Source organism: Saccoglossus kowalevskii, chromosome 11 (assembly GCF_978046115.1).
Source record: "Saccoglossus kowalevskii chromosome 11, keSacKowa6.1, whole genome shotgun sequence".
In the NCBI taxonomy this organism is placed as follows: domain Eukaryota; kingdom Metazoa; phylum Hemichordata; class Enteropneusta; family Harrimaniidae; genus Saccoglossus; species Saccoglossus kowalevskii.
Genome location: NC_140651.1, coordinates 12,594,043 through 12,610,107, shown reverse-complemented (window position 1 = coordinate 12,610,107; position 16,065 = coordinate 12,594,043). Strand labels below are relative to the sequence as shown.

The window sequence follows — 16,065 nt, the reverse complement described above, 5'->3', positions numbered from 1 at the left end:
GCTTATATACACGTGACATCACAATAGTCGGTGAAGCAACACAGTAGTACCACAGCGCCACATCGGAAAAAACCGCAGTATTCAAAACAGAACCATTGATAATCGAAAAGCAGAGACGGTTTAGCTTTGAAAAAAAAAATCGCCTAATGAGGGGATTTCTTTTTATTCACAAAATCAGTACCTCGTTCTTTATTAGTATTATACACGTTCAGCTGTGACGTCATGTTACCATACTCTCCGAGTAACGTGTTAGTATGTGCAACACGGTTGTAGTTATATTTTCGTTGCCAGTTGCCGACAACAGAATTTATGTGAGATGGTGCGAGTTATGATTCTGATCGTCGCCGCTTTCTTACTAGTGAGCAACTCGCTTTGCCAGAACCATAATATTACTGTCGGAGTTTTACTCCCTTGGACCGGTTTCTGGAATGTAGGCAAGAATATTGGTGGAGCAGTTTCAGTCGCCGTCGATTATATTAACAGTAATCAAAATATATTACCAAACAAGACATTGCAGTTTGTATGGAAAGATACTGGATGCCATGCAAAACAGGGACTCAAAGAAGCCGTTAATCTGTGGAGTACCGCACAACCTCACGCGTTTATCGGTGGTGGGTGCGATGAGGTGTGCGAACCAGTCGGGCTATTGGCCTCATCTTGGAATATTCCAATGGTCTCATGGGGCTGTACCTCGAGCTCTCTGTCTCGCAAATTCGAGTACGACACATTCGCAAGGACAGTCGGTCCTTATACTAAAACAGGACCCATGTTCGTTGGCATCATGAAATACTATAATTGGGCAAGAGTTGCAATTCTCTCATCCACATCACACATGTGGCAGCTCACTTCTCATGACATTCTGCTATCGTTAGAGGAACAGGGCGTTGAAGTTGCGACATTCCAGACTTTTGATCCTGGCAACGAACACATTGGTGAGGTCACATTGGGACACACGCATATGTTGGAGGATACCATGTCACTGAGTAGAAGTGAGTACACTTGAGCTTGACTCAAATGCTTCGTGTACGTACACTATCAATCAACCCATCATTCTGATTCAGTTCAATATGTCTGGTGAGATAAAACTACATAGTACAATACATGGTGTACCCCTAACAAGTGTTCATTTGTGTTTCCTGACTAAATACAAAATATTAGTTGTTTGGAATACATTTAACAAATAATACTGATGCCAAGTGCGGAATATCGCCATTTGTATAAAACTATGCTTTTAATATTCATTTAGGGAAAAAAATATAATGTTTAATGCCCGGTGATGGCTGTAATCTGAATTTAAGTAATAACATTGTCATTTAAACATAATTGTACATATTATTCGCAAGTTCGAACCTCTTGTTGCCTGTTATGTGGATGATCGTTTGCCTGTAATTATTTACATTTCCTTGCCCGATTATCTCTGGCGGTGGAAAAACATAAGCAGAGTGGTTCAAATTGAATAATGAATACTATTCTTTCTATGTGTATAGTTAAAATGCTATATCATCTCATTTATCCTCTTCGTGCCTCCTGGCACATAATACCATAACGCTTGTCTTCCAGCTTTGTCTGTCTTGTGCACTTCCCCTGACCTCATTCCAAGTTTTCCATCCAATTAACTTTACCCCTTTTCCACTGTTTTCTCATCCATGTTGTTTTAGGCCTGAAGCTGCCCACCTTCCCTTTTCCATTTAAATGCCATGTTAAAGCAATCATACAATGGTAATTACTTGGCTTTTTCATAACATGTCCTATCCATTTTCATCTTCATTGTCTGACCTCTTGACTTATCCTTGGTGTGTTGGTGTGATTGTGAAGTTCATCTATTGAGATGATGTTTGACCAGAATATTTGCAGTGCTTTCTTCAAACACTAGTATTGAAAGGAGTCAAATTTATTCTCACCAGTTTTATTCTTCCCCCACGTTTTCACAGCCATAAAAGAGTACAGACCTGACTAATGATTTATATAGCTCGATTTTGTCTTTCTACCATATTGCTTTGATCGCCACACTTTATTCAATTTGGTAAATGCTACTCTAGCCTCATTTATTCGACTCCTCATATCTCTCCCCAACACCCTCATTGCTTACAATTGCACCCAAATATGTAAATTCTATCACATTTTCTACGTCAATCTCTTCTAGATGAACAGCATCATCTACAAGAGATTGACATAGAAGATGTGGATGAAATCACATATTTGGGTGCAATTGTAAGCAATGAAGAAAATAGTTATAATGCTATACGTTGTTAATGTTGTCGAGATTCGGCTTGTGTATTTCCACTAGACATATTAGGAGCTTGTTAACTACAGATCATTTCGAGCTGACTGTTTGGATTGGATCCGTCTAATGTTTCAAAAATAAAAGCATTTGAACTGAATAACAGTACACTTTTTTGCGATTTAAATGATATTTATTCATTAATTTATATTACATTGTATTGTGCGTGTATTGTAATGTCATATAATGGATTTTGAATTGATTACATAATATATGTTTCTCTTCATAGTTATTATAATCTGTTCCTCGGATGGAGACGTCCGAGATATCATGCTGGCAGCCTTTGATCTTAATATGATAAACGGAGACTATGTGTTTCTTACTATTGGACTACGTTCGGAATCTTATATAGGCAGGAATACATGGATGGGAGCTGATGGCCGGGATGTTTTTGCACAGTATGCTTTCCGTGCAATTCTTAATATCGATGTGCTCACTCCACATACTCCTGAATACAATGCATTTGTTGAGGATTCTATAAAACGTCTTGCAGACCCCCCTTTTAATTACAGTCCAATGGAACCCGTGGAGGTGAGTCTGACGTGTTATTAAAACTTATTTATTCAAGACTATGAGAGTAAATATATGCATCTATTTCAAAGAACAATACTGTAAAGGGGTTAACTATTCACTGGGTTTTAATTTGGCTTATTTCGATGACTAGAAAAATGCGCTAAATTAAAACCCAGTGAATATGTAAAATTTAGCATAGAACACATTATCTAAATGATAAAACCGTGAATTTAAAACCCACTGAAGATGCCTGAAATGGTAAATCAGTGAAATTTAAACCCAGTGAAAATTAGTCATTTTACAGTATACAACCAGAAAACAATCGTATATATATATGTTATTTTAATGTAATGTTTCCTCAAATTCATCAAGTTACAAAAAAAATACATTAGATAGAACATTTATCTAGATTTATATGTTACTTTGATAGACAGGCAAGTCTAATACATACATAAGTTTCCGAACCTTAATAATTTTTCGTTACTGAATTTCATTAGTCATTCTCTACGAAATGAGTATACACTACATTAGCATATGTTTGAAGATTCTAGCGTTTGAAGTCTACGACTAATAAGTTCAATCAACCGTAACTGTACTCACAAACTCAAGTTATCACGTTTACGAAAATTAAAATAGTCACGCGCTTGTTTATTTGTGTCATGTTCACATTTGATCTTCGGCCTCATATAGGTGATATTACAAATATCATTGACCTTGAATGAATGAATCAGCTATGTTGGTATTATTATGTATTACGGGGATATATTGAATACATGACAGAAATGATAATAAAAACATGCATGCCGAATTGAATATTATCATATGCATAACGTGCATATTCTTAACTGTGTGACGTCATACAAGACAGATCACAAATGCTTATCCCATACTTTCATGCTACCGAACTATGGCTTGTATTAATAACAACTCTATAATCACTCGTGTCTGCTGACGCCAACCTGAGAGTAATTGTACAAGATTTATATATAAATTTCAATTTGCCAGGTAAATCTCCATGCAGGGCGGTTATATGATGCTGTACTACTCTACGCAATTGCATTAACCGAAGAGCTACAGAGTGGCGGTGACGAACATGACGGGAAATCCATTGCTTTAAGGATGCGGAACATGACATTCCAGGGTAGGCTCTCAATAGAACTGAGACAAAAAATGGCCGCCGTGATATCGCATAGAACAAGAACCACGCGATAAGTTTTAACCTACGAAATAATATTCCATTCCCGCGTGCTTTGTTATAATCTATGTACCCCGGGCAGCATTTTGAACAGTGGACGTGATGATAGGAGAGAGCCAGTAGAACACTTTTAAGGCGTCCAAGATTCTGTCGCTCTATTTGAGTTTCATTTCCTGGGGTGTTTGTAATAGTTATTCATTACTTAAACACGCATACTCACACTCGATCGTCGTGAAACGTTACCACATTGGTATACCGCTGACATTATTTGTGTAACTTAAAATAACTGTAACAGTAAAATCCGTGGGAACGTTCTCACCCAATTTGGATAATTTGTTATGTATAAAATTGTTTTTTTTGTTTACATCGAACGACTGTCGGTGTTGTCACATGCGTGTCATGCCATTTATAATATGTAATCGTATTTGTATGAATGATATGCATCAATATACATTATATTTATACGAGGGTTAAATTCTGCATGATTGAAGTTCAGGTAAAGTGCCTTAAGCCAGCCTCTAGTATATACAACTTAAGAATTAAATGCAATCATGCACTTATATACCTTCAAGTATAATTTCAGAGTCAAATCTAATAATAATATAATTTGTAGGGATATCTGGGGAAGTTGTTGTTGATGAATACGGAGATTGTGATCCTAACTACAGCCTGCAAGTCTTTAAACGCACGTATTTCGACGACATCGCTGACTATCATGTATTCAATGATACATACCACCCACACGATGATGGAGAGTTTGTTTGGTTGGGGAACAGAACAGAACCACCAAAGGACTATCCACCATGTGGTTGGAATGGAGAGTATTGTCCGGACAACACCAGTAAGTTACGAATGATATCCATTTCAATTTAAGTAAATTCAAACGTTGGTAATTATGTGTCTGCTTCGACAGCACATATACTGAAATATGATTATTGTCAATGATTTTAAAATCCACATGACTAATTTCTTGTTATATTGTAAATGTCAACAAGTCTAAAAATTTCGAGAAGCGCCTTGCATGATTGTTATTCTTGTACATAGTTACTTGTTGTTCAATATCACAGATAATAGATCAACTCATATAGTGTTCACGTCACTTTTATTCAAAATGAAATTTGACATCTTCATGTTTATTTGATAGAAAGGGGATTATAAATTGCTAATATGAGACATTTTTCAGACACGATTTTTACATAATTTAGTACATCTATAACATCTATAGTTTTGGAACTATTGCTTTGCAACATATATCGAGACAGAAAATACAACATTTTGTTGTTATAGTTTATTTCTGTTTTTTATTTAATCCAAATAACTTCAATTGTAAGATGTGTACAAAGATTGTAACCTAGACGATAAAGCAAACATTCTGAATTATTGTGTTGGTTGCGTGTGTTTCTGTCTATTCTGTGTTTTCATAATGATACTAATGTCGCAAGGCATTTCCATCCAGTAATAAATATAACTTTCTTCGTTTACTTCATAGTGACAGTAATTATTGCTGTGGTTAGTGCATTGTGTGGTGTTGTAATCCTCGGAGGAGTTGGAATCCTTTTCGTGTACAGGTAAATACAGACGTGCTAAGCACTACATTTTTACCGGCGTTTGACTGTACGGCCGTATATAATGACGAAATTATTTATTTATAATGTTTATTTATTACCTATGATTATTGTTGGTTTTAGAAGATTAAAATTAGCTGCCGAGCTAGCAACCTTTGCTCTATGGAAAGTGAATTATTGTGATATTGTATTTTCTAATATTTGCACTTCAATGAGAAGAAGCTGTCGGGTAAGTACAAAACCATTCGCTATCTAACTATGAAACCCACTGAAAGATATCCTCGAGCGTACGACTTGTCCGAGATTTATACATCTAGCGAGCTATATAGATTGCAAGAAATTGCTAGTGTTTTCGCAGCATTAACTGATAGTGTTGGCTTTAGAGTACTTGTATTGCATTCCTCGTATTGTATTGCCAAAGATTGAAATAACGATTTAGTAGTTGCTTTTGTGAATTTATTATGCGTCACAATATTCATTTATTTACGAGTACCTCAAAAGCGTATCTGCGGTGAGTTGTGCGGTCACACAGAAGCCATAACACAAATGCCTGCGTGTTGATCTGCGTGCTGGTTGTGCGGGCACGCAGATGCCTGCGTGCTGGTTGTGCGGGCACGCAGATGCTGTTTTTATCAAGTTAGCGTGTGCTAACGATTCTTTTGTTTGGTCGCACGCGATGACGCGTGTTGAGCTATAAATAGGCAACATTGAGTTGAACGAAACAGATTTTCTTCCAATATTCAATACTAACTATATGACTCCCTTATATGACTAACTAATTAACACTACTTTTATTATTATGATCGTGTTGAAATGGCGTCTTGTGTCAGGACGTTTTGTGTCTTGTTATTTCGCATCTTGATACCGTACCTGTTGCGTTTATATTTCACTCGCATGCTGATTTGAAAAAAAACCAAAACAAATATATAAATGGCGCCCTCTATCGATGACACGCTTCTATGACGTAAATGGCTGATACGGAAAACGCTCAAAACGTCGATATTGTTTTGATCTTTAGTCGTTTATCAGTGTAGACTAAGATTTTGAAACAATTTCCTATTTTCGAGATAAGGTCTAAACACAGTTTTCAATTTCAAATCGATTTCACCATATTCGTCATTTTGACGTCACAGAAGAGATTCTCTGCTAGAGGGCGCACTTATAGAAATTATGTATTGATACGAGTTCCCTACATTGGTACTACCGGTAAGATGTACAGGATAAAACAGGTCAATACGCACTATCTAGCAATTGCAAATCGATAGATCGTACATATATGGCCAACGTACATTAGACTATTTTGTAATCCGTAGCGACAATTTGTCACACGAAACGCACCTTGTTTTGCAGTTAACGTGTTCTAAGCAGACACTTTCTAAATCTACTATGTCGAAACAGGACAATACGAGCGACACCACGACTCAAGTGTTCACTTTGACAGGGACGTATCAGGTAATTCAGTACTTCATGTGCGTTTTCTGCTTCTGCATCTTTTAATTATATATTTGAATTGAGCATCGGGAAACAATCGAAATCATGTGACCTAAGAACAATTGGCAACAACATCATCCTGTCAAGTATTTTTTTTTTTATTCAACAAATAAATTTACATAGACAAGTACAAAAACAAAACAAGTAGGTAAAGTAGGTAAGTTTCACAAAACTATAGTAACACTTCTTTGTCATAAGACCCCCTTATTATATCTAATATATACGTGGTGTACACAGTAGCAGTAATAATCACGGGTCACTTCGCTGACAGTGATTTGTATTTCTTGATTCAGGGTCAGCTGGTAGCAGTTAAGCGAATTAATAAAAAATGTGTAGAGATTACGTCAACTTTATTACTGGAGATGAAAGTTGTGAGTATAATTGTCACACATTAATGCACATTGTTTATATGGTTATTGCCGGCAATTAAACATTTGTGCCATACAAAATGTGTATCTTTTGTTGGAATGTGTGTGAAGTAAGATGTTCATTTCTTCATTATATGTAATTTTACGTCGCTTTCCATCTAAACTAAGTTAGACAATCATTGCATTTGCAGATGAGAGATATGGTAAATGACAATATAAATCCCTTCATTGGCGCATGCGTGGAGCCAGGAAGCTGCAGCATAATAATGAAGTACTGTAAAAAAGGAAGTTTGCAGGTATGAAACGGGACAACATTCTTATGCTCGTTAATTAGTTAGTTGAATGCTATGAAATGTAACTCACAAAATAGTCTCAAAAACTTTGACCCAAATTTACTTTTACATAGAGTGGTTTTTATGCTGTTACGCTAAATCGTACGCTGATTGCGGTAATGGCCATGTACGTTTTATTGAAAATCTTGCTCAGGGCATAACGATTATCATTGTTATTGAAGCATATTTGAGAAGGAGCTTCACGTGAGTTGTAACTCTATTACGGTAGCTGAATTAAGTTTAACACTCAGATAGACAAGAATGACTATAGCAATAAAATGTCGGGGCAAATAGCTGACATTTTATAAATTATGTTTTTTTGTCTCAAAAACGGACGAACAACATATTGTTTTTTCTTTTTTTTTTGTCAGGATGTTTTAGAAAACGAAAACATAAAATTAGACGACATGTTCAAGCTTTCCATAGCAACCGACATTTGTAAGGTAGGCGAATTCTGCTGAAAATGGTTTAATCTGATTGAATGAATTACCACAATAACATTGTCAACAAGTTTTTAAAATATAATTGCGTATTCAGGTGAATATCATGATATCAAATTACAGTGCAAAAGAAAATGTTTCACAATCACAACCTTTGATATGCTTTAGGCGATTAAAACGATATCCTGTATACAATTTTCTGCCGTCTGGATTCTCCCACTGAAACACGATACTCGGTTATCTATTATCGGTACGACTGTATATGATTATTTTAAATGATAAAACAGCACTATTCCATTGACTGCTCCTAAATGCGGAGAAATATTCATATGAACATATCCCGTGGCCAGATTATTTCTGAATTCATCTTGTATATAATGGATTACGTATATATTGTATGATTTATAGTATCAAGTTGCAGGTATTTGAAAAAAATACAGTTACAAAATTGTATTCAATTTGTTATATTCAGCTAGAACTAGTCCTAAAGTATATTACAGTGGCATGAAATCTAGGCATAAACCCAGTATGCTAGTCAGTTCAATCGATGCAATGTTATATTAAGTAAATAGCTCCGACAGTGACACTCCGACACTTAAGGTAGAGATGCAGGTTGGGAGACTATATTTTTAATTGGCTCTACTTACTGTAATTACACGAGTAAAATATAACTTTTACCAATCAAGTTATATATCATTTGAAAGAGTTTTATTTAAACTGTCGAGTTTTATGGTTTACAATAATGTACTATGATACCATATTAAGTGGTGTGGGTTAAAATCATGCATTTTAGGTGAAAGTGCACTTAAAACTATTTAACTTTTGAATGCATACCCAGATTTTGATTTAAAAACACTTATTGAAAACTTCTGTTTACTAGGAACATAATGGCTTATTTATTAGTGTTTCCATTGAAAAGTTTTTACACAGTGCTCTTTGAAACATTAAAATTTTATGAATCGTTCACAATTAACAGAGCCGCTAATTGGCAGCTCTATTGTTTCTGTTCCAGTGAAGACAGTGAAACCATACGAAGCCATTTACTTAGGATAGACCTGAATAATCACCCCTGAAAATGTCATTGAAAACAAATGAACCGTCTAGAAGTTAAATAGTTTTAAAGTTGAAATTTTGAGTAAAAAATGAAACGGAGATATACGCCATTTTGTAAAAAAAGTTTTAAAACGAATAATTCGCTTCATATGTGTAACAGAATCTCCTAGAAATACACCATACACCGAAATTTGCTGATGTTAAATCGTCAGGTTAAAAATAGAATAAAAATATTTATAATTCGAGGGAAACAGACGAAAAATCGTCCGCGAAGTCATAACCTTGCCTGAAAACTGTCATGGCGTCGTGTTATCAATTCCACTGAGGGAGGGGCACAGTGGATTACGTAAAGCCGATGAGATATTCATACTGTTATATAAACATAGCGATCGCCATTGGGTGGAATGAGTCTAAATTTACCTTCCCTCAAACCTTTAAAAAAATACTTTGTATGACGCAGTTTCCGCGTTCCCCGGTGAATCGGACCGTGTGAAGTTAGACGACCAGGTTGAAATTGGCCCTAATATTTTGCTACACAACGCCTATTCGCAGTTTTTACTACTCAATCACCCAAACGCCGGTGAAACAAATTCGAAATGAAGTCACATTGGAAGGGGAACTATTGTTAATCGAGGCAGGTTTCATTCAACTACAGACGAGACGGGTCGATAGAAATTAAACGAACCCTGACCTCTGGAAATACCTCATTCATAGAGTGCCTTAGTACCAGAGGTCGCCGATCACGGCCATACAACGTACTGACATCGCTACCGGTGCATGCTAGCTGACAGGGGGTTTCCGATTAAGGTAACCAAGATGGCATCGCAGAGTGCATGATTTTTCCACGGCGTTTAAAAACAGCATCTCGTTGCCGATTTTTCTGTAATTTCCAGGGAATTTTATTTTATTTTTAATAACCGAGCATTTTACGTTTGTGTATTTTGACACTGAAAAGTTAGTTATCGATGACAGCAACAGCTGTGTTGTTTGTCAATTGCATCGCAATTCTATCAGCACGATAATCGTTACAGCGAAACGAAAAATCAGTGTTAAAATGCTGTTGGAATAAAAATGTGTGGAAACATTTTTTAGTTTCTCCCACAATGTAAAAAAGTTGAAATCTATGCACGAAGAAATCAAAAAGAAATTGTGGCCTTGTTTTGCCCGAAAATCAAATTGCCCTACCGGGGCTTCCTCCTACATGAAAATAAATGAAAAATCAAATTATTTATAGGTGAAAAAGTTTACTTATCATTTACAACTGTATGTTTTGTTTCATTACGCTTGCATGCTGGAAGCGTCTACGTCTTGTCTGTTTTTTTTTGTAGTTTGCTAGTTGATCGCGCTTGAGGTAAGTAAACAGAGAGCCAGGACAGGAAGTCGCACACCGCTGCTCCGTAACTGAGGCCAGCAATCATTTGCATATAACATCAACAGTGACTTGTCAATCAAAGAGCAACGCAAACAAACTTTCGCGACTTTTAATCACATAAGCGTGCCTCGGTTCCCTATATTTTAAAATCGATTTTTGAGTATGTTCCAACATTGACAATGCTCCGAAAATTTAACACTATCTAGCCAAGACTGTCTGGGTAAGAAAAAGCAAAAAAAAAAAAATCACTCTGAGTGCCCACGAACCTGCATCTCTACCTTAAAGTGATGTTCCAGAGACGGGGTTAGACATATCGATCATAGGACTGAAAAAAAACGCTAAACCCTTTTTTACTGAGACTTGGTCGCTGTGGTCTAGATCATTACATATGTCCACTAATACAAAAGTCGTCATTAGATACTCACATATTTTGTTTAATCAACACGTGTTATAGGGTATGCTGTACCTGCACAACAGTACACTTAGGTCGCACGGAAGATTAAAGTCCTCTAACTGCGTGATTGACAGCCGTTGGGTTTGCAAGATAACAGATTATGGGATGGGGGAGTTTAGGAATGGCGAGGAGGTCGATGACAGTGGGGGAGAATATGCACGCTACAGTCGTAAGTGAAATACTTTATCATGACTCCAAATTCACAATCGCCGCATATTCTGTGGTGAAACTGGACAGAAGTACATAACAACCAATTGCCCGTTAGTTTACATCTGTCCTTTCAGAGAACCAATCTATGGAATACAAGCGCAACTTTTCCACTGTGTTTTCATTAAATTGTTTTATTGGAATGGAATACTTTACAGGCCTATTATGGACGGCTCCGGAACATCTACGATTCGCCACACCAGGGTACTATGGTTCCCCGGAAGGCGATGTGTATGCGTTTGGTGTTATACTGAGCGAAATTGTTACTAGAGAGGGACCATTTGCCACGCAGTCTTTCAAAGAGCCGCGGGGTAAGTATATTGCTTGTTATTACGCAATGTTATTCTAGAATGCATATACACAGAACTCACAATACAACATATTCACATACTACGCTGAATCATAGTAGACCGCAATGTTTACGTAATTCGCTCATTCCGACATGAGTGAGGCCCGCTAGCGCCTAATCTCTTCTTCTGCTCCCCCTCCCTAAAAACACGGTAATTGAAAGGAATAAGTGGCGTTCATTATTTGAACACGAATACCTCTCTGTAAAACAATGTGTATGATATTTTGTTCTGTGTCACCTCGTGCATGAACAAGAACAGTATCACAAGAGCCTACCCAAATGTTTTAACATGTTCACTCTAACATATTATATTTTATTACATATGTACTTCAGTATTCATAGTTACAACCTTGCTCAATAATATTGCTGTCGACTGCAAACAAAATATGCAAATCCATTTTTAACGTCACATTTTCTAGACACTTCAATTGCTTTGGTGCATTTGCACTTTTCATTTATATGTTAATTTTAAATAATACACTCTCGAGAATTACTTTCGTGCACAAATGAGATTTTTAAGAGCCATGAAATAAATAAATTACTTTCTTATCTATGTCCACTTCGGTATTTTCCCAGCAACTTATGCAAATGAGCCGCCTGAATAGTCCGTTGTCGTGCATCGCGAAGAGATGGTCACGTGCTAATTACAAGCTTAATCTGTGTTTGTTTTCTTCAGAAATTGAACAACAAATAATTCTGTGATTTCTATGTTGATTTCTTTTACTGATAATTAATCAAGTCGTGAAGTTTTTTAGAAACATCGGAAACCCTGATTAAAAAGGATCTAAAAATGTTTGAAAATCGCCTGGCAATGACACTCACTTTTTGGATGCCGGGTCTTATGGTCGCGATGAAGGTGTCATTTATTCTTTGATATCGATGCTGATATGTGCATTAAGACTACCCATGTCTCAAGAAATGTATTGTATGATTTTTGTTCCAAGATATATCATTAGTATTTACACAAATTTCCTGAGACGAGATGAGAAAGTTCCTCTTTATACATAGCACAACGAAATGTAGACATTGTTCTAAGGAAAGCAAAGATCTTTTGTATCGTTTGCAGACATTATCGAAGCAGTGAAAGCTGGCAAAGATCCTGTCTTTCGCCCTCTAATCCCCGTTAAAATATGTAAACCTGCAATGCACTCACTGATGAAGAAGTGTTGGGCAGAGTCTCCCGCGGATAGACCAAACAGCGCGCACATAATTAAATCACTGAATTCGATAAACGGAGGCAGGTAAGGTTATAGTTCATACTTTAAACCTAAGTAAGTAATTGGCTATCACATAACACAATAATGACTTGTTACGATGTTCGATACATTGCAATATCATTCGGATCTAAACTTATTGCATGTTATATCAAAGAAATCGAATAAATGTACAAATGTAATTGTAAAATCATAATGCAAGAGTACAAGAGTGATACCATTATATTACGATACTCAGTAACTAATACAGATACTTCTATTATGTATATGCAGCGCGTGTTCCTGCAGTGACGAGCGACTGCCATAAATTGCATATTCGAATTCCTTGTGTCATATTGTAATATATTGTGTGTGTTGGTAGCTTTATTGACTGACATACAACTAGTCATTGATTTAAAATGAACAAACAATGTAACACGTGGTAAAGATAGTTCTCCCCAAACTATCTTTACAGTCGAATGTGGTGTCACATTGATAAATGACATGTGTGATCAATTTCGGTCAAATACTTAACGTTAAGTCTCGCTGATTTTCATGGTGATCGGTTGTTTGAAATACGAACACATGTTTGATGACTTAGACAACCAGACGACACGATGCAGTCGGTATACCTTAATAAGTGTTTGTTGTTGGTTTCTAGGAATGTTAACATTGTGGATAATATGATTGCTATGATGGCAAAATACACAGAACAACTGGAAGAAGTAGTTGAGGAGAGAACAAGTCAACTTTATGAAGAAAAACAGAGAACGGATGAACTTCTCAATCGCATGTTGCCTAGGTAACGAAGCTTGCATACTTCCAAGACAAGTGCAACAATACGATATTCAGAACGAATGCGTTTGTAATAATAATTGTTTATCATAACATATTCGAAGAACTTACAAAATATTCAATTTTTATAGATCTGTTGCTGATCAGTTGAAATCAGGTGTATCCGTCACTGCGGAAACGTATGAAGAAGTAACTGTTTATTTCAGCGACATTGTTGGTTTCACCAAATTAGCCGCAGAAAGCTCGCCCATGCAGGTGAGTAGTACGTTTATTTGGTTTATATTTGTGAGAGCTTCATCCACGAAATCAAGTGAAATAACCCTGTTACTAAAAACAATTAAATGCATTTAAAGTAAATGTATTTATTTTGACCATATGGGATATAACCAAGAACTCATGACATCTGTCCGAACGTTCGATAATGACATCTTCAATTCATATTTGTTTTACAGGTCATTGATCTACTGAATGATCTATACAGTGATTTTGATGACATCATCGACAACTATGACGTATACAAGGTAACTGCTGAGTATTAACAATGACAAATTAATCAGTACCACATGGTCATGGAAACAGGAGACTTTCCTGAATTTCAATTATATGCAGGATTATACTGACTATAATGTTGTTTGCAGGTTGAGACAATAGGCGATGCGTATATGTGCGCATCGGGTCTACCTGAAAAGAATGGCCATCGTCACGCTGGGGAGATTGCTACAATGGCTTTAGAGTTACTTAGCTCGTTGGTTACTTTCAAGATCAGACACATTCCCGGAAAACAACTACAGCTGCGTATTGGTATCCACACAGGTAAACGAACATATTTGACAAATTTATGGCATTGAATGTCAATTGCCAAAAAGGGACATCGTTAATTGTGTTACACAAGGCGTTTATTTTAGGTACACGTGTAAACATGCCAGTCACTAGTACAACTAATACTTCCGTGCATTTGCATGTCTCTTGTGGTGTTTTATCAAGAGAGTGCTATGTTCTGATACAAAAACGATGTGTGCTTGGGCAGGTAATGTTAGAGAAACGTCCCTAACCATAGTAATAATTTATATTGTGTAAACCTTGCTGATTGTGTAGAAACTTAAATACTAGTATTTGTTTTACTTCTCAGTTAAAGCTTTGAAAAGGAAAAGTTATCCGGTCAAACGATACGAGATTGGGAAATGCAGCTTGAAATGCACTGCGACAATTGCCATGTATATGTTTTATCTATGTAGGGCCTGTTGTTGCCGGTGTTGTTGGGTTGAAAATGCCGAGATATTGTCTGTTTGGAGACACCGTGAATACAGCGTCGCGGATGGAATCCAGTGGATTGGGTATGTACATCAGTGAATCATAAACGCATTGATCGAATATGGTATCTTTGAAAATATCTCAAATGACTGTCGAGATGTCTTTGACTATTCCACCCCTCTGATTATTTCTAGCATTGCGGATTAATATTAGCAGTACTACGGCCACTTTACTACGGCAATTGGGGAATTTTGTTTTAGAAGAACGTGGACAACTGAACGTGAAGGTATGCCATGTTCTTTATATCGTATTGATTTCCACCATCATTTGTTGTTATAAACGCTCTGAATAGAGGTCGTGACGGTAAAATAAGAAACGAAAATCACGGCCAGCGTGAACCGTGAACTTGAATGAGAATAATTGACTAGAGTTCACATTGAGACATCTTTTTTCTCAAATATCACAAAAATGATGATTTCTTTATAATAACACGTTATCACGTTTTAATATGTGAAGTTTGAATTGTGAGTAACACAATTTAGTGATTTCATTTTCTTTTAGAATATATATCGCCCGACAGTTAGTTAGCATCCTGTATTTGATATCTTTTTAGTGATCGTTTAAAAAAAATTGCATTTATTATGAACCTCTCCATACAGGGAAAAGAACCAATTATGGCATATTGGTTGAAAGGACGATCTGATAAAAGATACATTCTCCCGGATTTATCAAAGGCTGCAACTTTGGAAGAACACGATTTTAAATGAGTCTTAGTACACTACGATAAATCGGTCCATCACTTAAGCATACTTATTAATCTCATCTCGAAACATAACATAAAATTTTTTGTGAATTTATTTATTTGCGCTCTGGTCATATATTGTCTGAGCCATATTAATGAACGTAACAGTGATAAAGTGTATATGTTATAGTTTATAGATGTGATTCGTCGTATATATAACTGACGATCTTGCCTTATAGTATTTTAAAAATTTTAGTTTGTGGTATAATGTGACCCTCTATTCAATTTTGATTTATTCTATTTGTGTGACGATGACACAGTTAGTTGTATATGTTATTCAGGCATCCATTAAGTCGAAGACTTCTCCAAATCCAAATTAAAACTCAAACCCTCACTGGTTGTTTTTCTCCCGAGATAAGAATCCATTCAAAGAATCATAAATGGTGCTCTATAAATATTACATA

At 36.3% G+C, this 16,065-nt stretch overlaps 1 protein-coding gene across 1 annotated transcript; it reads left to right on the top strand.

Moving 5' to 3' along the window:
• The first annotated feature begins 316 nt into the window (after nucleotides 1–316).
• Nucleotides 317–15,626, top strand: LOC100378662 (atrial natriuretic peptide receptor 1-like). Its single transcript, XM_085505204.1, has 20 exons — nucleotides 317–989; nucleotides 2,511–2,812; nucleotides 3,800–3,935; nucleotides 4,603–4,830; nucleotides 5,479–5,557; nucleotides 5,678–5,783; nucleotides 6,905–7,006; nucleotides 7,339–7,416; nucleotides 7,605–7,709; nucleotides 8,117–8,188; nucleotides 11,065–11,233; nucleotides 11,430–11,582; nucleotides 12,687–12,861; nucleotides 13,475–13,615; nucleotides 13,740–13,863; nucleotides 14,061–14,129; nucleotides 14,247–14,421; nucleotides 14,844–14,942; nucleotides 15,054–15,145; nucleotides 15,519–15,626. Exons 1-20 carry the CDS (start codon nucleotides 317–319, stop codon nucleotides 15,624–15,626), a joined length of 3,186 nt encoding a protein of 1,061 aa, XP_085361330.1.
• Nucleotides 15,627–16,065: the final 439 nt, after the last annotated feature.